Source organism: Silurus aristotelis, assembly GCF_946808225.1.
Source record: "Silurus aristotelis genome assembly, chromosome: 8".
Lineage (NCBI taxonomy): Eukaryota > Metazoa > Chordata > Actinopteri > Siluriformes > Siluridae > Silurus > Silurus aristotelis.
Genome location: NC_139581.1, coordinates 15,680,133 through 15,699,691, shown reverse-complemented (window position 1 = coordinate 15,699,691; position 19,559 = coordinate 15,680,133). Strand labels below are relative to the sequence as shown.

General features: G+C 36.6%; 1 protein-coding gene across 2 annotated transcripts in view; it reads right to left on the bottom strand.

Annotated features, from left to right (window-relative positions):
* The window catches only part of LOC310729962 (membrane-associated phosphatidylinositol transfer protein 3-like), a 47,340-nt gene extending 28,974 nt beyond the window's left edge, over positions 1-18,366 (bottom strand). The window contains exons 1-2 of one of the 2 annotated variants that reach the window (XM_083548669.1): positions 18,173-18,366; positions 9,965-10,060 (exon numbers count right to left, since the gene is read on the bottom strand). In XM_083548669.1, coding sequence (XP_083404795.1) covers positions 9,965-10,001 — 37 coding nt within the window. In that variant the 5' untranslated portion in view covers positions 10,002-10,060; positions 18,173-18,366. Of the gene's footprint in view, positions 1-9,964; positions 10,061-16,751; positions 16,947-18,172 lie in introns of those variants that run through there. The other variant, XM_083548668.1, reaches the window with a different exon arrangement.
* Between the last annotated feature and the right edge of the window lie 1,193 nt (positions 18,367-19,559).

Sequence of the window (19,559 nt, the reverse complement as noted above, 5' to 3'; positions counted from 1 at the left end):
AAGACAGAGATTGTGGTTGCCCTTTAAATAGATAATGCTTTTCTTTCCAAATAGACGTCTTTCTGAGGCGTGATTGTGCTGAATGAAAGCTTCAAACTCCAAAAAGCAGGCTTGACTGCTGTGAAGGGTCTCTGTTGCAAGAGAACCAGCTGCACACTCCATTCATGACCCTAAGAGTGAAGCTGTTTAGCTCTTAGCACTCCGTACAATAAGCAAATGTCATTCAGCCCAACTTAGATGCACTTAAGACTGACAAATGCCAGATGTCAAGCTGCTTCTTTTTCTTAATATACTGCATGCGTTTCTGTGTATATGCTTTAAGCCTGAATGTATTAAATTTAAATGTAAGTACTTCAAAATTTTCTGATCACCCGCTAAAAAATTGCTGCCCATTATACCCGTATCTGACATACAGTATATCAACCCAATAGAATCCCACAAGTAATCTTTAAATCTTATGAAAACCTTTTTCTGTGGATTTCCTTTTTATGTATTTAACAAGCTTCCAGGCATTGTCTCAAATCTCACTATCCACTTTTAGCTCCCAAAACCACCAGCAAACAGACAAAAAAAAGCCAGAAACACAAGTGAGACAGAAAGAGAAATAAAAGGGAAAGTACTGTGTGAGGCTTTATTTTCATGCACTAAATAAGGCAATAAACATAAATATGTGAAAATTCTCCAGAGTTCATGGTGATCTCACACAGGCAAAGGTAATAAAAGCTCTCATACATAATTAGCGGTGAGGTGAGGACATAGCATGATGTGGTTTTTGCCATGTACGTCTAATGCTACCAGCTATTTAAGTCCATCACAATAAACACTCAAGATAAAGAAAAACAAGAAACAACCCAGAGGGAGAAGGTGAAAATCATGTGTATGTCAACTGCCCTGATTTAACAAGGAAAAGATTACACTCATTTATGCAGATTGCCAACAATTAAACATGATACACAAAACAAATAAGCAAGCAAATTAGTTTCCTCATTTGCAAAATGAGATAGGACTGCATCTCACATGATTTTTCTTACCACTGCAAAGAATCAAGTGTGAGAGATACAATTATCTAGCAAAAATACCTGGCATGTCAATGCAGAGTTTCTAATTACAATCAATTTAAATAAGCCTTGATATGATTACAGCCTTTACTGATATAAAATATAGAGTGAATAAGAAATTGACTTTCAATTTTAGGTCAATTTTAATTTATTTCTAAGCTAAATGGGCAACATATAAATTAATTACATATCAAATTGTATTATATTATATTGCATCATTTGAGTAGTATGACCCTCAGCAGTTGCAGTAAAATGGTTGATTCATGCAAGAAAAAAAGTGATTGCTTCTAAATCCAGTACGAAATTGAACCTGTCCAGGTTTGTCCGTCACCATTAGAGCACTGGGATATGCAAGCACACAAACGGTAACAACTCTGCATAACTACATGGCTTGCTGTGACGTCAATGTGTGTACCAATTTCACAGATATCCTCTCTGTTCCATTTGATAATTAATGAACCGCTAACTCACAGTAACATTAAAATACACATTAAAATGCATTTTTATCAATTATTTATTCTGTATCACAGCGTTCAGAGTCATGCCAATATTTCCATATAACCGCTCTGTTGCTTAGGCAATATTGCTTACATAAAAGGCTGTCAGACTGTTTTTGATTTGTTTGTGTGTCTTTACACAGTCCATGAGACTCTGATTTGTTCAAAGCTAGCACATCTATGCACTGATAAGGTGGAACTTAAGGATTTATTTCTTTTCCTGTAAAAACACTACCACAACCATATAGCACAACCATGGACAAGCATGGTTAGAAAAACCATGTGTGTCAGATTAGACTATGCTAGAAAGAAGCATACAGATACAGGTACAGACACATATCCAAAATATGCCAGAGGCATAAGCATTATTTATGCATACCAAAAAAATGAGAAAGAGAGTTTGAATGAAAGAGCCAGAAAGAAAAGTGGGGGATGAGTGATTGATGCAGATCCTTGGGTGTGTGAGTAGACATGCCTTAACAGTCTTGCTGCAAGGTTGATGACTTCAGACTAGGGATCATCTGGTTGCCAGCAGTGTGTCATAACACAGCTTTTGTTTGTGTGAAGAGCACCTTCACATTCTCATTAAATATAAACACGACTGCTATCACTGTTCTAAAGAACAAAAACCTGTGCAAATACACTTATTTCTACTGACTATATCCACACCACCCAACATGGATTATCAATATTCCTTTTATTTAGACATACAAGATTTAATGTAAGGTTCAGTATCTCTATGTCTATTTGCTTTCCATTACATCACAGTGCACTTGGGTGTAAAAAAATATTTCCTGATACACAATCAGATAGAGAGCTAGGGGAAAATGCAGCCTTCCTCTGCTGGCATGCTCAGTTTCCCGATGTCTGACTGAGTCACTCTATTTTGTCTTGTTGCCTTTGGAGGCATTATGCATTTAAAATGGTGAAAGAGGCAAAAGAAATTAGAAAAAAATGCAATTAAATGAGAATTAGCATGTCAAGGAGATTATGTCTGCTGCTTATGAGAAAAGAGGCTTGAGAGAAGGTGTAGGGGAGAATACAAATGAGCTCTGTGTGTGTGTGTGTGTGTGTGTGTGTGTGTGTGTGTGTGTGTGTGTGTGTGTGTGTGTGTGTGTGTGTGTGTGTGTGTGTGAAACCAACAAGGCCAAAAGCCAGTCCGTTACAGCCCTCAGATTATGGGTAGAGCAGATAAAACCTGTGAAAATGTCTGAAAACAGGGGAAGCTCCTACTGCTTTCCAAAATTCCTGGACAAGGTAGTTAACATCTGGAAATGTAAAGGGTCAAAATAATAGAAAACTGTTCATTTATTCAGATTTGCCATCATCTTGAACAGAAAACTGAACTAAAACAACAGCTTGCTTTTCTAATCAAATTCTTGTGCAACTCCAGTCACAAAACTACAAAAATATGAAAGGAAAGCCTACATAACTCTGAGAAAATATGGGTGTCCTGGTTAGCGTTAGGTGTACCTCATCTCTTCACCAAAGTACTAACAATCAGCACACATACAGTACAGTAACCACTTTCTTGCATGAGAGATCCTAATCAGTGTAGTAACATTAGGACAACAATTGTTTACAAACCAATTTCCTTTTTCCATGTTCAGCTCCACTGAAAGCTCTAAGTTTGCTCACATAAGCAAAGATATCCTGACAGTTGGTTGTTAATCAGACAGTTATATATAGGCGTTCATCATAGCTCATGCTTAACCAAATGTACCTGCTCAATCCTGGTGTACCTGGTGCTTTGAGACCCCTTTAGAATTTTCTATATTTTTGCATAAATATGAAACATTGGATTTTTGAAACAAGTCCTAAAAGTACACAAAGAGAACCTTATTAAACAAATAAGACAAAAAATATAACTGAGGAAATTATTAATTAATCAAATATTACAAATTGTTGAGTGTGCAAATGTATGTGCACCTTGACTTTCAGTATCTGGTATGAGCATATTTTGAAGTTTTCACAAACATATACAGAACCACTCTATTTCTGTCTTCTTAATGTACTCTGCTTGTTGAATCATTTATTTTCATAAAAATGACTTTACTTCTGCTGTGAAAAACAATTGAGACTTGCCTCATCAACCAGTATTTCCAGGCTTGTAATTTACATGTTAAATGTCATAGCACAATGAAATAAACCATGAAGAAACTGATTTGTGTTAAGATTTTCTAGAGTCTAAGAATGAGCAGAATCTGAAGCAATAGCTTAGTTATTGCTCTGTCACATGCGATTAAGCCTGATGACCAAAACCAAACACCCATTCCAACACTGATTCCCCTGTGCAATAGCTATTTTTTTTCTATTTTCTGTTGAAGTGATTTATACCATGTGATAAGAATACTTATTTCATTGCATAATCATAATAAGAATAATATAAAACAAAACAAGAAACAATAGCAAATAAAATGTATGTGTGGGAGCCATTTCACTGCAAATTTTTATTATCATAATCAGCATAAGAATGTATGGAGTATTACTAGCCATCCAGTAAATAGTTTATTCAAAACTTAACTAGAACGTATATTAGAAACGTAACATTTTACATAGTCTCTGCATTTTGGTAGAGAATTTTGACATGTTGATATAAATCAAGTTTCTATTGCTGCTTGACTGGTACTCTCCATCATACCCTCAATGTTTAGAAAAAAACTTTAACTGTCTCAGTACACTGAACATCACCTTCACCACCATCAGAGGGAGGGAGAGAGAAAGAGAGAGAGAGAGAGAGAGAGAGAGAGAGAGAGAGAGAGAGAGAGAGAGAGAGAGAGAGAGAGAGAGAGATTTTGTATAATGTGAAATGTAAAAATGTAGCTGGCCATGTACCTAAAGGAAAGAAAAAGAAAATAAAACCCACAAACCTTTCAAAAGATAAAAGCCAGAGCGAGAGCATTTTATTGTCCCACAAGGAATAAAAAGCAAGGCCTTCTATAATAAAACCAAACAAACAAAAAAAAAAAAAAGAAAGGAAGATGGAACTTCTCTTTTTAATGTGCAATACGAGGCAGGCCCTCAAAGCCTGATGCAGAAAGCACTGCAAACTATATCATCGGCATGCCGTTAGCTAAAAGCCTCACTTCTTTAATTATGAATGACAAAATCAAGAAGTCATGATCAGCACCCTTAATTCATCATGATTACAGTAGTAGGTAATGTAGTCTCTAAATGACAAAGGTCTGCTAACATTTTTTTTTTAATATACAAAAATTTTGGTTTGTTATTTCTGGTACAAAAATTGAGTATATCAAGAGAAAATATTAACAGAGTCATAGCTAGTCTTGCCAGACTAAACCTTACTTGCACTCTACAAATAAGGCAGTGTCCTTAACTATTATGTAACAACAAGGATACCTAATAATACATGTTTCTCTCTCCCTGTCACCTCATCTTCTCTCTCTCTCTCTCTCTCTCTCTCTCTCTCTCTCTCTCTCTCTCTCTCTCTCTCTCTCTCTCTCTCTCTTTCTCTCTCTCTCTTTCTCTCCAGTAGTAGTGATCCTGTATTCAGCCTCATTCACACTGACGCTCTACCTCTAGATGGAGGTTATTTTCGATTGGAGACCACTCCCTGCAGCTGAGGATGGTTCCACATGAACAGAGTAAGGTTACTGGTTACTCTGAAGGGTTAAACTCAAAAACCATGAATATGGATCTGGTCTGTGATTAATATAAACAGTTTATTACAATGGCTTAAGGCTACAACCACTGTGAACAGTTTAACACTTGAATTTCCATCAGTGAACAGTTGATACCCTCAAAAATGATGGAACTACAGTGGAACCCGGTTATGTCGCCGGCCTAGGGGACGCCAAAAAGCGTTGAGATAACCGATGATCGAGACAAACGAAAACCAATATTGCGGCGATATATTAATGTGCTTGAAATTTCTTTATGTACATGATGTGCGTTATTAAATTAAAATGTGCATGCACGTGTTTTTGGAGTTTTTGGCGTTGCCGCGATTTGTTCGATTGGTCATGCGGCTCGAGATAACCTGTAATGCGGATAAGGAGGCGGAAGCCGAAGTAAACGCAAACAAGGTTTATAGAGAATACTCAGGAGATAATCCACTAATACTTGTAGTGAAGCAGTAATATCCAGTGGTGCGCTCCAGGAGCGCAGTCCACGAAGTTCTGTGAAAGCAGAGACAGGTCGTGTAGAGAATCCACGGATCCGCTCTATGGAAAGCGCAGCATTGGGCAGCAACGGATAAACGTGGTGCAGACATGGAAAACAGCAGGATCGGGGTAGTCTGGGGTGCCGTTGAGAGAATGCGGAGTACGAGAAAAAGGGTACGTAGCGGGATACGTATATGCGCTTACACAGACCGACATGAACCAACACATACGATCATGCACAAACAATAACGGCCCGCGAGTGTGTGGAGGTGAGGGGCCTAAATAGGAGATGGGATGAGTGAGTGAATGAGAGTCAGGTGTGTGTGATCAGCATGACTGCGAGGAGCTCCGTGCGGGCGGGGCACGCACGGGAGAAGAAGCAGGGTGCTTCGGGGAATGCCGCTGCCGAAGGGGGCGTGGCAGGGGGGATTCCTGACATAACCGACATTAAGTGGCAAATTTGCCCCCCGTTGTGCTCGAGATATTAAAGTTCGGCGACATAAAAGAATCGACATAACCGATTAAAAAATGCTAAGACAAAGCGAGAATTAGGCGATTCCACTTCAAAAACGTCGACTTAATAGGGTTGGCGAGTTAACCGAGGTCGAGATAAGTGGGTTCCACTGTACCTTATAATGAATGAACATTTGGTGACAACCCAGATAAGGATGGGACCCCTTTAAATTTTGTTGCTCTCAGGGTTTTTTTCCTTATACCATCTTATGGAGTTTTATTTTGCCACTTGCTCATTAGGGATAAACCTCAGTATAAACTCAGAGACTTATGAAGACTAAGACTAACCCTAAATCTAATACATTTAAAATGTTTATTATTATTATTATTATTATTATTTGTAATCTATTTTAGTAAAGCTGCTTTGGGACTAATTCCATTGTAAAAACTTTACAAATTAAACTGAATGTTTGGATATTTACTAGAAAATAACAATAAGTTGTCATTTATAATTTCAGTACATGATACAAAAAAACAGCATCGATTTCATGATAACTAATGCTTCACAACATTCAATGGTGTATGCATTGTTCGTTTCCAAAATAAAAAAAAATGTAAAGTTTAATTTGAACGAAAACAACAAGAAATTCTATATTCAGGATAGACAGAAAAACAACTTAAGGATCTCCGAAAGCTATAATATAGTTCTCTTCAAAATCCCAACACAAAAAGGCAGGCCAAAACATCTAAATACTATCTAAATACTAATACTACTGAAAGGACATAGTGACTAATAAATTCATAGATAAGATGATATTCGTGTAATAAATAAATAAAAAGTATTAATACTCATTGGGGGGGTACACTGACAAATCAAGCAGCAATATAATATGATAAAACACAATTGCTATAGGAAAATAATAAAATAAATTCATATTCGCTCTGTCTTGAAGTTGTCTTGTCTGTATCCTGAGTACTTTCACTCACAGAAATCTTTTGTAAATGCTTTAAATGCTACACTGTAAATGCTACATTAAACATCAACCATTATATAGAGCATCCATCATTCAAATCTCTGTGTAAAGTGTTTCCATAGATACAACAAGAAATTAGAACAAGTATATCAATATAAACCTTGTAATTGGAACTGGTGTTAGATAAAATAAATCAGATTCAACATAACATTTTGTACATTAACAGATTTAACATTATTGTAATATTAATTTCATTAATATTTTTCTGTACACATAAAAGGGAACCTGGTCACATGTGAGGGACAACCGTTTGATCTGACTAATCTACAATCAAATTTATGGCATCATTCAAACAAATGCAATGTTACTATTCATAATCTGTTTTGAGAACACTATTTAAGTTCTTACTCCCAGCATCTGCTGTGTGTTTGTCATCTGCCTATCACAAGGTTGATGACATTAGACAATTCAAAACAAACAACACACATGCACCGCCCATAAATAATGGTCAGGACACTGGCATTACTAATGAATAAGATATACCTTTATTCGTCCCACAGTGGGGAAATTTCTTTAACAGAATGATATAGACATTTAACAGTGCCCTTTAAACCTATTGAAATCACCAAAGGCTTTTCTAAATACATTTTGATTAGACTAATTCATGATGGTTTAAAGTGATATAAAAGACCCAACACTCTGAGTTGCAGCAGTTGCCACATAATCAATATAAGAAATCATGTTCATAAATTTGAATGCTCCTATGTAGCATAATATTGTGCTGATAAATTAGTAATGACAGCGTAACAAATGCCTGAAGTAGCAGCGTAAATGGAGGAAGCAATCTGCCTGCAGAACCATTTCATAATAGATTTAAATCATGTGTCTGAGCTGATAATTAATTGCAAATATGCTTAGGGAAACTCCATCAAAACTTCTTTCATTACTCATGTGAGTGTGAAAAAATAACATGACTATCTTGTAATAACATAACATAACTATCTAACATGAATGTCTTGTCAAAATGTCAGCAATGTTAGTTGAATAGCTAAAGTTTTCATGACAACCAGACAAAGAAAAAACTTAAAAATGACAAAGCAATGCATGCACCCAAATACTGCTATCATGTCAGTAGTGTAAGCTGCAAGTTTCCAATAATTTGCGTAACTCCTGTCCATATCTATATCATTCCTAAAAAATGTAAGTACCGTAATTTGTTTTCTAATTATTACTATATTAAAACACTGACCACACATTTTAACCCTTGATTCGTTACTTACAATGGATAACATGTAGAAACACCCATGGATTAAGGCAGGTGATGGCAGTCAAGATTGGTCACACAACAGGCTAATATATTTTTTACACTAAAATAATTTTACAACAGCATGCATAAATATTCTGCTCTCTTGAACTTTTCCACATTTAATAGTTTTGACAATGCGTCTGCACATTACAAATGAGTAACAATTAGGACAGAAAGATATGCAGCTGTAACTGTATCTAATAATGGTTGTACCAGGCATTGACCCAGCCAGGTGAAAACTGCCAATTGTTTTTTGTTTAATGTTTTTGTTGCACAAAACAAATATGCTGCACCTTCAAACATATTTTACACAAACTTTTACATATTGTGTAAATCAAATGGTTAACAAACTAGAAATTCTACTTCAATTTCAGATTTTAACAATATAAAATGTAGAAATGTTCAATAGGTATTTTCATCCCTAGTATCATTGTTAAATTCATGTATTTTTACCAAACTGTGTGGCTTCCCTAGGAACTTTAAAAAAGGCTGTAAACACTTAACCAAAAAACTCTTAAACCCACTGAAAGTTTAATGAAGATTTTATAATTTTACTGCACTACACTACATTAGTCACTACAGTAGTTATGTACGGTGTGTCTACCACAACTCTAACCAGAAATGGTTGCAGAGGATGAATGACTTGTTTATTATAAACGTACATTACTCTTTTAGTAAATCTGCCTTTATTGGCCACATACTAGCTTCTATATAACTTTATACCAGGAAACAACCAGTCTGTTTATGAGAGTCAGCTGATGCTTCTGAATCTCACCGATGTTTTCTAGCAATAGCTATCGTATCATCCAGACTGGATCTCTGCAGGATGGAATACATAACATTACATATCACCTAAAACGTAGTTCTGGGTTTATATTAAATCTACAGAGTAATTGCTCTGCTTTACTAAAGAATACTTTCATTTCAGTTATCACTACAACCCTAAAACACAGATGCTGGTTCAGATTAGATAGTGGAGTAGTGCAGCAGGAGTGTCGTTTAACTGTTCATATATGGAAGATTTCAAAACAATTGCAAAAACACAAAGTGAACAGACAGGATATTTATGTAAAGCATTACTAACTGGATTACCTGCAGTGCTCCTTTGACTATACTAATCCAACGATACGTTCAGTGACCTGGGTATCTGCACTTCCTTATGTACATAGATTTTGGATGTTCTCATCAACATACCTCAGTTTTTTTAAGCACATTATGGGCTTCGGAAAATCAAACAGCTGCAGACACTCCCCTATTTACATAAAAGGGATTGAGGTAGCGCATATCTCCAGCTTTAAGCATATCTCAAGCTTCAAAGTATGTTAAGGAAAAGCCCTGTGAAAGGTGGTAAAAGCTGCTCAATGCATCACTGACACTACCAGCCACTGTGCCTCTTCACCACAAGTGCTCTGACTGGCACTGACTATCTTTCACATAGGGCTATCATTAAAATACAGCCAGCAAACTTTCTCATATGTCTAAGAGCAGGAAATACAAAAGGCAGGGTTAAAAAATAAATTCTGGACACCACAAGAACATAAGTGACATTAACCTTGTGCATCAAAAAACTCATCATCTGAGCTGTCCATGGACTCTTGGGTGATATGCTCTGTTTGCAAGCCTGAGCCAAACTGCTTGGGTAAAGTCACTGTGGACAGATAATAAAGACATAGAGAACAAAATGTCAGTGAAATTAATGCACTGTATGATTAACAAACCTAATATAATAAAAAAAAAAATAGAATGAACCTGCTAATTTTACCTTTATGTTCCACACATACTCTGACACCACTTCAACATTGTAATTCAAACTCACTGATCATTTTATACACACACACACACACACACACACACACACACACACACACACACACACACACACACATGCACACACGTATGCACAAAATGTCCTTGGTGTTAGCAAACTAAGTTTAGCAAACTTAAATCTTTATAATTAATGTATAATCAAAATGTTCCAAATACTATAACATTTTCTAAATAACTTTATTATTGTTATTGTTGTTGTTATTTGTATTATTGTTATTATTAATATTGTAAAATTGACTATTGTCCAGTGGAAACTTGTAGTATTTTTAGGACCACTTGTATTATTGTTTAAATAAAAATGTATAAAAAAAATGCCTTACATTCTTGAGTGTAAACAAGCAAAGCTTGTCCATGAGCCATGCACAAACACATATGAAAGATATTTTCGAATCAGTGTCATGTCATATGTCATGTTTGAAATGCTCTGTCATCTCAGATTAAAAAAATGTGTGTAAGTGACTCAAGCATGTCCTATGCACAGTGATCTGCTTGCCATGCAGTGTATGTGTGCCTGTGTGTATGTAGCTACAATTTCTACATTGAAATAGAGGTAATTTTGAAAGTAACAATAAAATAACCAAACCATTTGGGTTGCACAAGCCAGTGCACTCTGTGCCGGTCCCAATCCCAGATAAATGGGGAGAGTTTTGTTAGGAAGGGCATCCAGTGTAAAACATGGGCCAAAACAAATATGCGGATCACAAAACATAATTTCATACTGGACCGGTCAAGGCCAGGGATACCAACGACTGCCACAGGTATTGTTATCCAACAGGGTACCGGTGGAAATTGGGCTACCGTTGGTCAAAGGAGGAGAAGGAGAGGAGGAAGGCATCTACGGAGAAAGCAGGAAAAGGAAAAGTGTAGGAGAGTGAAAAGTGTAGGAGAAATGAAAGATTGGTGATTGGGGCAGATTTCAATAGGCATGTTGGTGAAGGAAATGATGAGGAGGTAATGGGTAGGTATGGCTGTAAGGAGAGGAATGTAAAAGGGCAGATGGTGATAATTTTGCTAAAAGGATGGAAATGGCAGTGGAAAAAACTTATTTTAGGAAGAAGGAAGGCATAGGGTGACATATAAGAGCGGAGGAAAATGCACACAGGTGGACTACATTCTATGCAGGAGATGCAACCTGAGAAGATATTGGAGACTGTAATGTGTTGGCAGGGGACAGTGTAGCAAGGACACACAGGAGTCTCCATGGACTATCATGTTTGCGGATGATATTGTTATTTGTGGTGAGAGTAGGGAGCAGGTTGAGAAGAGCCTGGGGAGGTGGAGGTACACTCTGGAGAGAAGGGGAATGAAAGAAAGTAGGAGTAAAACAGAGTAAATGTGTGTGAATGAGAGGGAGGGCAGTGGAGTGGCACAGTTGCAGGGAGAAGAGGTGAAGAAGGTGGAGTTCAGGTACCTGGGGTCAACAGTGCAAAGTAATGGAAAGTGTGTTAGAGAAGTGAAGAAAAGAGTGCAGGCAGGGTGGAGTGGGTGGAGAAAAGTGTGATTTGTGATAGAAGAGTATCTGCAAGAGTGAAAGGGAAAGTTTATAGGACTGTGGTGAGACCTGCTATGTTGTATGGTTTAGAGACAGAGGCATTGACTAAAAGAGAGAAGGTGGAGCTGGAAATGGCAGATCTGAAGATGCTGAGATTCGTGACGAGGATGGACAGGATTAGAAAAGAGTTTATTGCAGGGACAGCACATGTAGGATGTTTTGGGGACAGGGTGAGAGAAGCATGATTGAGACGGTTTGGTCATGTGCAAAGGATGGACATGGGGTATATTGGTAGAGGAATGCTGAGGATGGAGCTGTCAGAAAGGAGAAAAAGAGGAAGAACAAGAAGGAGGGAAGGTAAGGGGAAGACATGCAGGTAGTTCATTGAAAGAGGCAGCTGTAGAGGACAGAGTAGTATAGATAGAGATGATCCGCTGTGGTGACCCCTAATGGGAGCAGCCAAAAAAAGTAGAATTTTGTCTCCATTCTGTGGCTGATTGAATCTTTACTATTGCCACTATAATTATCAGACCTAGATACTCTTTCCACTGTTCTGTTATATATACTGTAAGCTTTATCCTTTACTAAATCCAGACTAAATCGTCCTGTGTATTCATTATATTGTGGTATTTTACTGGAACTGTAGATTTTACTAGATCTTAATTGATAATTATTTGCACCTATTATTGGTATTATGGCATTGAACTAGGTATCCTATCACCCTCTGCACCGCCATTTTTTACGTCACATGCTACACAGATCTCTCACACCTGTTTTATTTCACCTAATGAGTGTCACTATTTGAGATCTGTATTTCTCATTTTTTGCTTTTGTCATTCATGGTTGATGTATTACTAGATATTTAAAAATAAAGCAAATATTTACACTTGCATCTGCTTATCCTTGTACTATATGACACTAATGTTCAGTGTGCAAGAATCCTGTGCTGTCTGTTGTAGCATGGTTTGTGAGGTACAATCTTTCTCCTCAAAGTATATATGTATATGAATGTGATTCAAAGTAAGTAATTTTTCTCTATACATTTATTATTGTAATATAATTCCTATAAACTTTTTTTTAGAAAAGCTCTAAACCCACTAGATATGTGAAATCATGTCATATGTATTTAATGTACAATGCATTTGTGTACATAGTAGATATGGCACTAATACAAAACCTGGTATCAGTACTGGGCTGATAGCAAAGGAACTGTGGTTTAGAAGTCATGATTGAAATTGGACTTGGAAAAAATATTTTGAGAACTGGAAATGTTCACATACAGTGGGTACGGAAAGTATTCAGACCCCCTTAAATGTTTCACTCTTTGTTATATTGCAGCCATTTGCTAAAATCATTTAGGTTCATTCTTCTTCCTCATGAATGTACACACAGCACCCCATACTGACAGAAAAACACAGAATTGTTGACATTGTTGCAGATTTATTAAAAAAAGAAAAACTGAAATATCACATGGTCCTAAGTATTTAGACCCTTTGCTCAGTATTTAGTAAAAGCCGCCTTTTGATCTAATACAGCCAGGAGTCTTTTTGGGAAAGACGCAACAAGTCTTTCACACCTGGATTTGGGGATCCTCTGCCATTCCTCCTTGCAGATCCTCTCCAGTTCTGTCAGGTTGGATAGTAAACGTTGGTGGAGAGACATTTTTAGGTCTCTCCAAAGATGCTCAATTGGGTTTAAGTCAGGGCTCTGGCTGGGCCATTCAAGAACAGTCACGGAGTTGTTGTGAAGCCACTCCTTCGTTATTTTAGCTGTGTGCTTAGGGTCATTGTCTTGTTGGAAACCTTCGGCCCAGTCTGAGGTCCAGGGCACTCTGGAGAAGGTTTTTGTCCAGGATATCCCTTTACTTGGCCGCATTCATCTTTCCCTCGATTGCAACCAGTCGTCCTGTCCCTGCAGCTGAAAAACACCCCCACAGCATGATGCAGCCACCACCATGCTTCACTGTTGGGACTGTATTGGACAGGTGATGAGCAGTGCCTGGTTTTCTCCACACATACCGCTTAGAATTAAGGCCAAAAAGTTCTATTTTGGTCTCATCAGACCAGAGAATCTTATTTCTCACCATCTTGGAGTCCTTCAGGTGTTTTTTTAGCAAACTCCATGCGGGCTTTCATGTGTCTGACACTGAGGAGAGGCTTCCGTCGGGCCACTCTGCCATAAAGCCCTGACTGGTGGAGGGCTGCAGTGATGGTTGACTTTCTACAACTTTCTCCCATCTCCTGACTGCATCTCTGGAGCTCAGCCACAATGATCTTTGGTTTCTTCTTTACCTCTCTCACCAAGGCTCTTCTCCCCCGATAGCTCAGTTTGGCCGGACGGCCAGCTCCAGGAAGGGTTCTGGTCGTCCCAAACGTCTTCCATTTGAGGATTATGGAGGCCACTGTGCTCTTAGGAACCTTAAGTGCAGCAGAAATCTTTTTGTAACCTTGCCCAGATCTGTGCCTTGCCACAATTCTGTCACTGAGCTCTTCAGGCAGTTCCTTTGACCTCATGATTCTCATTTGCTCTGACATGCATTGTGATCTGGAAGGTCTTATATAGACAGGTGTGTGGCTTTCCTAATCAAGTCCAATCAGTATAATCAAACACAGCTGGACTCAAATGAAGGTGTAGAACCATCTCAAGGATGATCAGAAGAAATGGAAAGCACCTGAGTTAAATATATGAGTGTCACAGCAAAGGGTCTGAATACTTAGGACCATGTGATATTTCAGTTTTTCTTTTTTAATAAATCTGCAACAATGTCAACAATTCTGTGTTTTTCTGTCAGTATGGGGTGCTATGTGTACATTCATGAGGAAGAAGAATGAACTTAAATGATTTTAGCAAATGGCTGCAATATAACAAAGAGTGAAAAATTTAAGGGGGTCTGAATACTTTCCGTACCCACTGTATATAAAGACTTGCCTGTATAATATTTTGATTAATGTTATTCAATATATAATCTCTTATATATTTAGATGTTAACTGATTTTTGTGTAAAACAGAAAGAAACTGTCAAGCATTTAGGATAAAGGGAGTCTAAAGCATAGTAGTTTAAAAAAAAAATCAATGTTATTAAAATAGTCAAATGAAAAATTTATTTGGAATGCATTTGTGGCATACTGATCTCTACTGGAGATGTTTAATAATTGCTAATCAAAGACCTTAAATGAAACTATTGCTGTGGTGTTTTAACTATTTAAGCAATTTTACTGTCTTATCATTAGACGTTTTCAAAGGCAAGGGGATCAGTAAATTGCAAAATCAATCTGAGTAAAAATCATAGGTAACAGCCAAAATTAGAAAACAAAATTTCTAACTCATATTGATGTGCACTTACCCACATGTCCAAGGCAACACATTCTTTTATCTAAGGCTGATACATCAGTGCATTAGGGCAAAAGCATTACTGACAGAGAAACGACAGACCTGATTCAGTGATTGCGAATAATATTACTACCTTCAAAAAATGAAAAACAAGAACCTTGCCCCCATTTAACTTTCTCACTGTCTGATATATTTTAATGGACACCACATTTACATGTTAAATGGAATAATTTCTACATACCCAGAGGTATAAAGAGATATGAGGAAAGTGCTGATAACGAAATGAAATGGCTACTTGTGGTTTATTCATTTATAGATAAACCATTGTACAAATGCAGCATATCAGTTAAGAGTAACGATGTGCATTAGAATCCAAGACACAAATCGTGGGGTGTTCTTAAAGGTCAACATAATACACTGTAGCCTACTCAACACTAAATACTATAACAGCAGTACTTAATTCAATTTTGACTGTCAACCCTCAAACTTTGTTGATCCAACAGAGTATTTTCTATTTCAGACGGATGATCCGCTGTGGTGAACCCTAGTGAGAGAAGCCGAAAAAAGAAGAAGAAGAAGAAGAAGAAGAAGAAGTAGAAGAAGATACAGGGTTGCCATAGGTGGCCTCCATAGACATTAACCCTACTACAAGGTCTCTGGGAAATTATAATTTTACTAAATAAAATTTACTTCATTGTCCAACTGTGTGGATTGTCAGTGCTGGGAAGTAACAAGAAAGTTCAGTGAGATAACAGAAAAACAAAAACATTGATGACAAGAAACAAGCTAGTGAGCTTACAATGCAAAAATTATTCACTATTTGGATGTTGATGTTTTTTGCTAATACTTTATACTAATGACATTTTATTGGAGTTTGTTAGGCAACAAATAAAAAATCTTACGAAAAGAAAGGGACTGCCAATGTCATACTCAGTTAGAGATAGTCTTTTTCTGGATAATGATACATTGGGCTTCTCTAGATTAATACATCAATAATGTCTTTCAGTCATAACCAAACAATTTTAAAAGGTTTTGGTTTGCACAAGAAGTCAATAAATAATATACATACAGAACTCTCTATGACTAAATGTCCATACTGCTCTGTTGTGACTGCAATGTCCCATCCCTAATCGAAGTGTCTCCAGTGTAATGCAACACATGCAAAACCCACGTTGCACAGCCAAACAGATAACACGTCAAGGGTGCAGCTCGCCATCTAATCAGCACGTGCGCGCATAAATCAGCAGCAGTGGGCAACTCTCTTTTGTTGCTGCAATGCTGGAAGATATTTGATCACCAGTATAAATATGATATTAGGATACATAGGAAAGAAATGCGTAAAACGAGAATCGATGTGAGAATAAATACAAGAGACTGTGATTGTACACATAGTTTATACATTTATATTGATTCTTATAAAGTTTATACATATTTAACCAAATAGCTGTAAAGTTCGTTCGTTCATTCATCCGTTTTAGTCGTTGTGTGTAAAATCAGCTCGTTTCTTTGCATTTGTGATAGATAAATAGATAAATAAATAAACGAATAAAAAAATAAATAAATGTGAAACTCTTTGTAGTTTCAGTGCATTGAGCGCGCGCATTCCGCCAGTGACGTAGCAGTATCGCCGTCTGTCAACCTTCAGATACTGACCGTTTCTTCTACAAAATCCAATCCGACTTTCACTCACCTTTGCCTTTTGCCTGATTAGCCATTCCTTAGCGACAGTGTGTGTGTGTGTGTGTGTGTGTGTGTGTGTGTTTGTTTGTTTCACCGCCTTCAGTTTCAGTGCAGAAAGAAGGCAGCTTCAGGATGCCCAACTTGTTGTTTTGTCTGTAAGGAGTCCTAAAGGGTTAAATGTGGCTTCTGTTGAATTACACACATTCGCACGCACATACACGCATGCACTTGTTTTAGTAGGCCTACGTGTTCAGACTTCACAAAGACCCTCCCAGTGTGTGTATACAGCCTGATGTTTGCTTCAACACACACACACACACACACACAAACACAAAGCGGAGGCTCGCCTTGTCTGTATGTGTTCAATGTTACTCCTTGAAAAACAAATTGTGTTATAGCAAAACACAGCAAAAGTCCTGTGAGATCAGTTTGAAACAATTTGCCTGTATAAGCTGCTCTGGGGCGACAAGACTTAGGAAAGTTAAGTTTACAAAAAGAGAATGTTTTGAATTGTTTTAGGTGGATTTAATTAATTGTGTTTTTTAATGCTGTAAATATGTTTTTGGGTCGATATTTTTATTTTTATTGTTGCTTAACTGTAAATCTTTCTACCTTTAATACACATCCTTTACCTGGAAATGTATGTATAGTAAACATTCAAAAAGCACATGCTGCTTCCTGGAAGAACAAAATAGAGCACACCAGTGACAAGATATGTTCTGATATGCAAAAACATTCTTTACTAATTATACCTAGTTGTATAAAACCCACACAAATCACCTCCTGATTTATTAGTACAATGACTAAGAGATAAGAAAGCAATGTTGTGGTTTTCACCTTAAATAATTGACCTTTTGATATGTTTGGAAAATGTTCATTTAAATAATAATATATAAAATATATATATATTTTTATTTGTGCAGTATAATTTTGATTAAGGTAATATTTTAATAAGAACGTATTTGTTTGTTTATATTAACAAATACAGTAGTTGTATGGCAGAGTTGCCCAAACTGGGCCCCATGGGGAAAAAGTTGACGTGGTAACTTTAGCCTGCCATCCCATATAACAGAAGAAGAGAAAAAGCACTAATAAAAAATAATGTTTTACTATTTAATACTTAATATCACATTTTTGTTTGAAACTGCAAGAAATGCAAATTAAAATAATAAGTAGAGAAAAGCAGAAAGGTGAATTTGTATTGGCCAAATCTGAAAAACTTGAAAAAAATAGGAAACAAATGAAAGAAGCAACTTTCTCATTAGATTAGCATAGGGATGTATTGCTTATAGGCACTAAGAGCTCTGTCAGGCATTGAACTCTATTGAACTATAAATTAGTTGTCTCTGTGTTTGTATGGTGCTATTCATAATTTTAAAAGAAAGAAATAAGTTAGTAACATGAGGATCTCAAATATAATGTATAGCTTACCTTTCAGGAGGTGGAGAAATGCTTCCGGATCTTTATAAACTACTAGAAAATCTGTTCAGACGTGTGACTGGTGGTAGTAGATGAGCTTATTTTCGGGAAAAGGCTGTTTTTAATTACTCCAAGGTAGGAACGACAAAGAATAGCATTTCCAACAAGTCTGACAAAGTGAAAGCATTATAAAGCATTGTGGGATCTTAGAATTACCCTTTAGGGCAAAACCCAAACCAACATGTGATTAACTCTATGGTAACAAATGGGTTGGGCATAAATAGAAATTGGCACAAAGACAGTGACAGCTTCAAATAATACATGACTTTGTAGAGTCATTGAACAGGTGTGTGAGCTAAACGTGTTTTAAGATTGACTTTTTTTTTTTTTTATGTGCAGGTTGCACATTAAAAGGAGATTTTACATTTTAATATATCGGATTTTTAGGAAAACAATAGTTTAGCCGATGCCACGAACTAAAAATTTATAAAATAAGACTGGACCAGTAATGACAAAAGTGCTAATATTGTTAGAAAAAGGACTGAGAAATCTCAATAAACAACTAGTGTTAACTGTATCAGGCCATCCTTTACACTTAGTTATACCACATTCATGCTTCATAACTACTTCATCCTGGTTAAAGGCTCAATAGAGCTAATATACTATTGAATTCTTTAGGTCGATTGCATGACAGCTTTGAAAGTAGTACTAGCTTTTAGAATGTTATTGTTTCTAAACTTTTTTACAGAGATAGGGTTGTACTGCAGACACTCAATGTAAACCTTATATTAAAACAGAAAACAGTGATATTTTTTAACAAACATTTTAAACATTCAAAACATCCATATGATGAAGTTTTTGGTAATTCGACCACATTTATTACTTTAATTATTTATTTTTTTGTTCATTTATGGTATGTGTCACTAGTGTCAGTGTTTACAGTCAAGAGTAAAGCTTTTCAGTTACGATTTTTTCAGTTACTGCCACAGAAAGGTCTTCAAACTGAGAACCGACAAGCTTTATTGTTTTTTTTTTAGAAAATTATGTTTTCTTATGTGGCTTAAGGCCACTTTTCGGTAAGTATTTAAATATTTTCTTCATTGGCAGCTATAGTTAAATTAATAAATGTTCTGAAGGATACCATCTGTGCAAAGCTTTGTTTTTTAGACTGTAGGCTTTTTACTTTGCATATCTATTCAAATTATATAGACTGTTTATCATGTACATTGCTGAAAAGTTCTTAGCAGATTGTGGTAAAATCTAAGCATCGATCAGTGAAATATCATTAGGGGACTATGACATTGGGGGAAAGAAAAGGTAATTGTGGACAATTACTAGACCAAGCTGATGTGATTTTCAGTGCAATTACTTGAGTTTAATGTAACATCTACCATATACT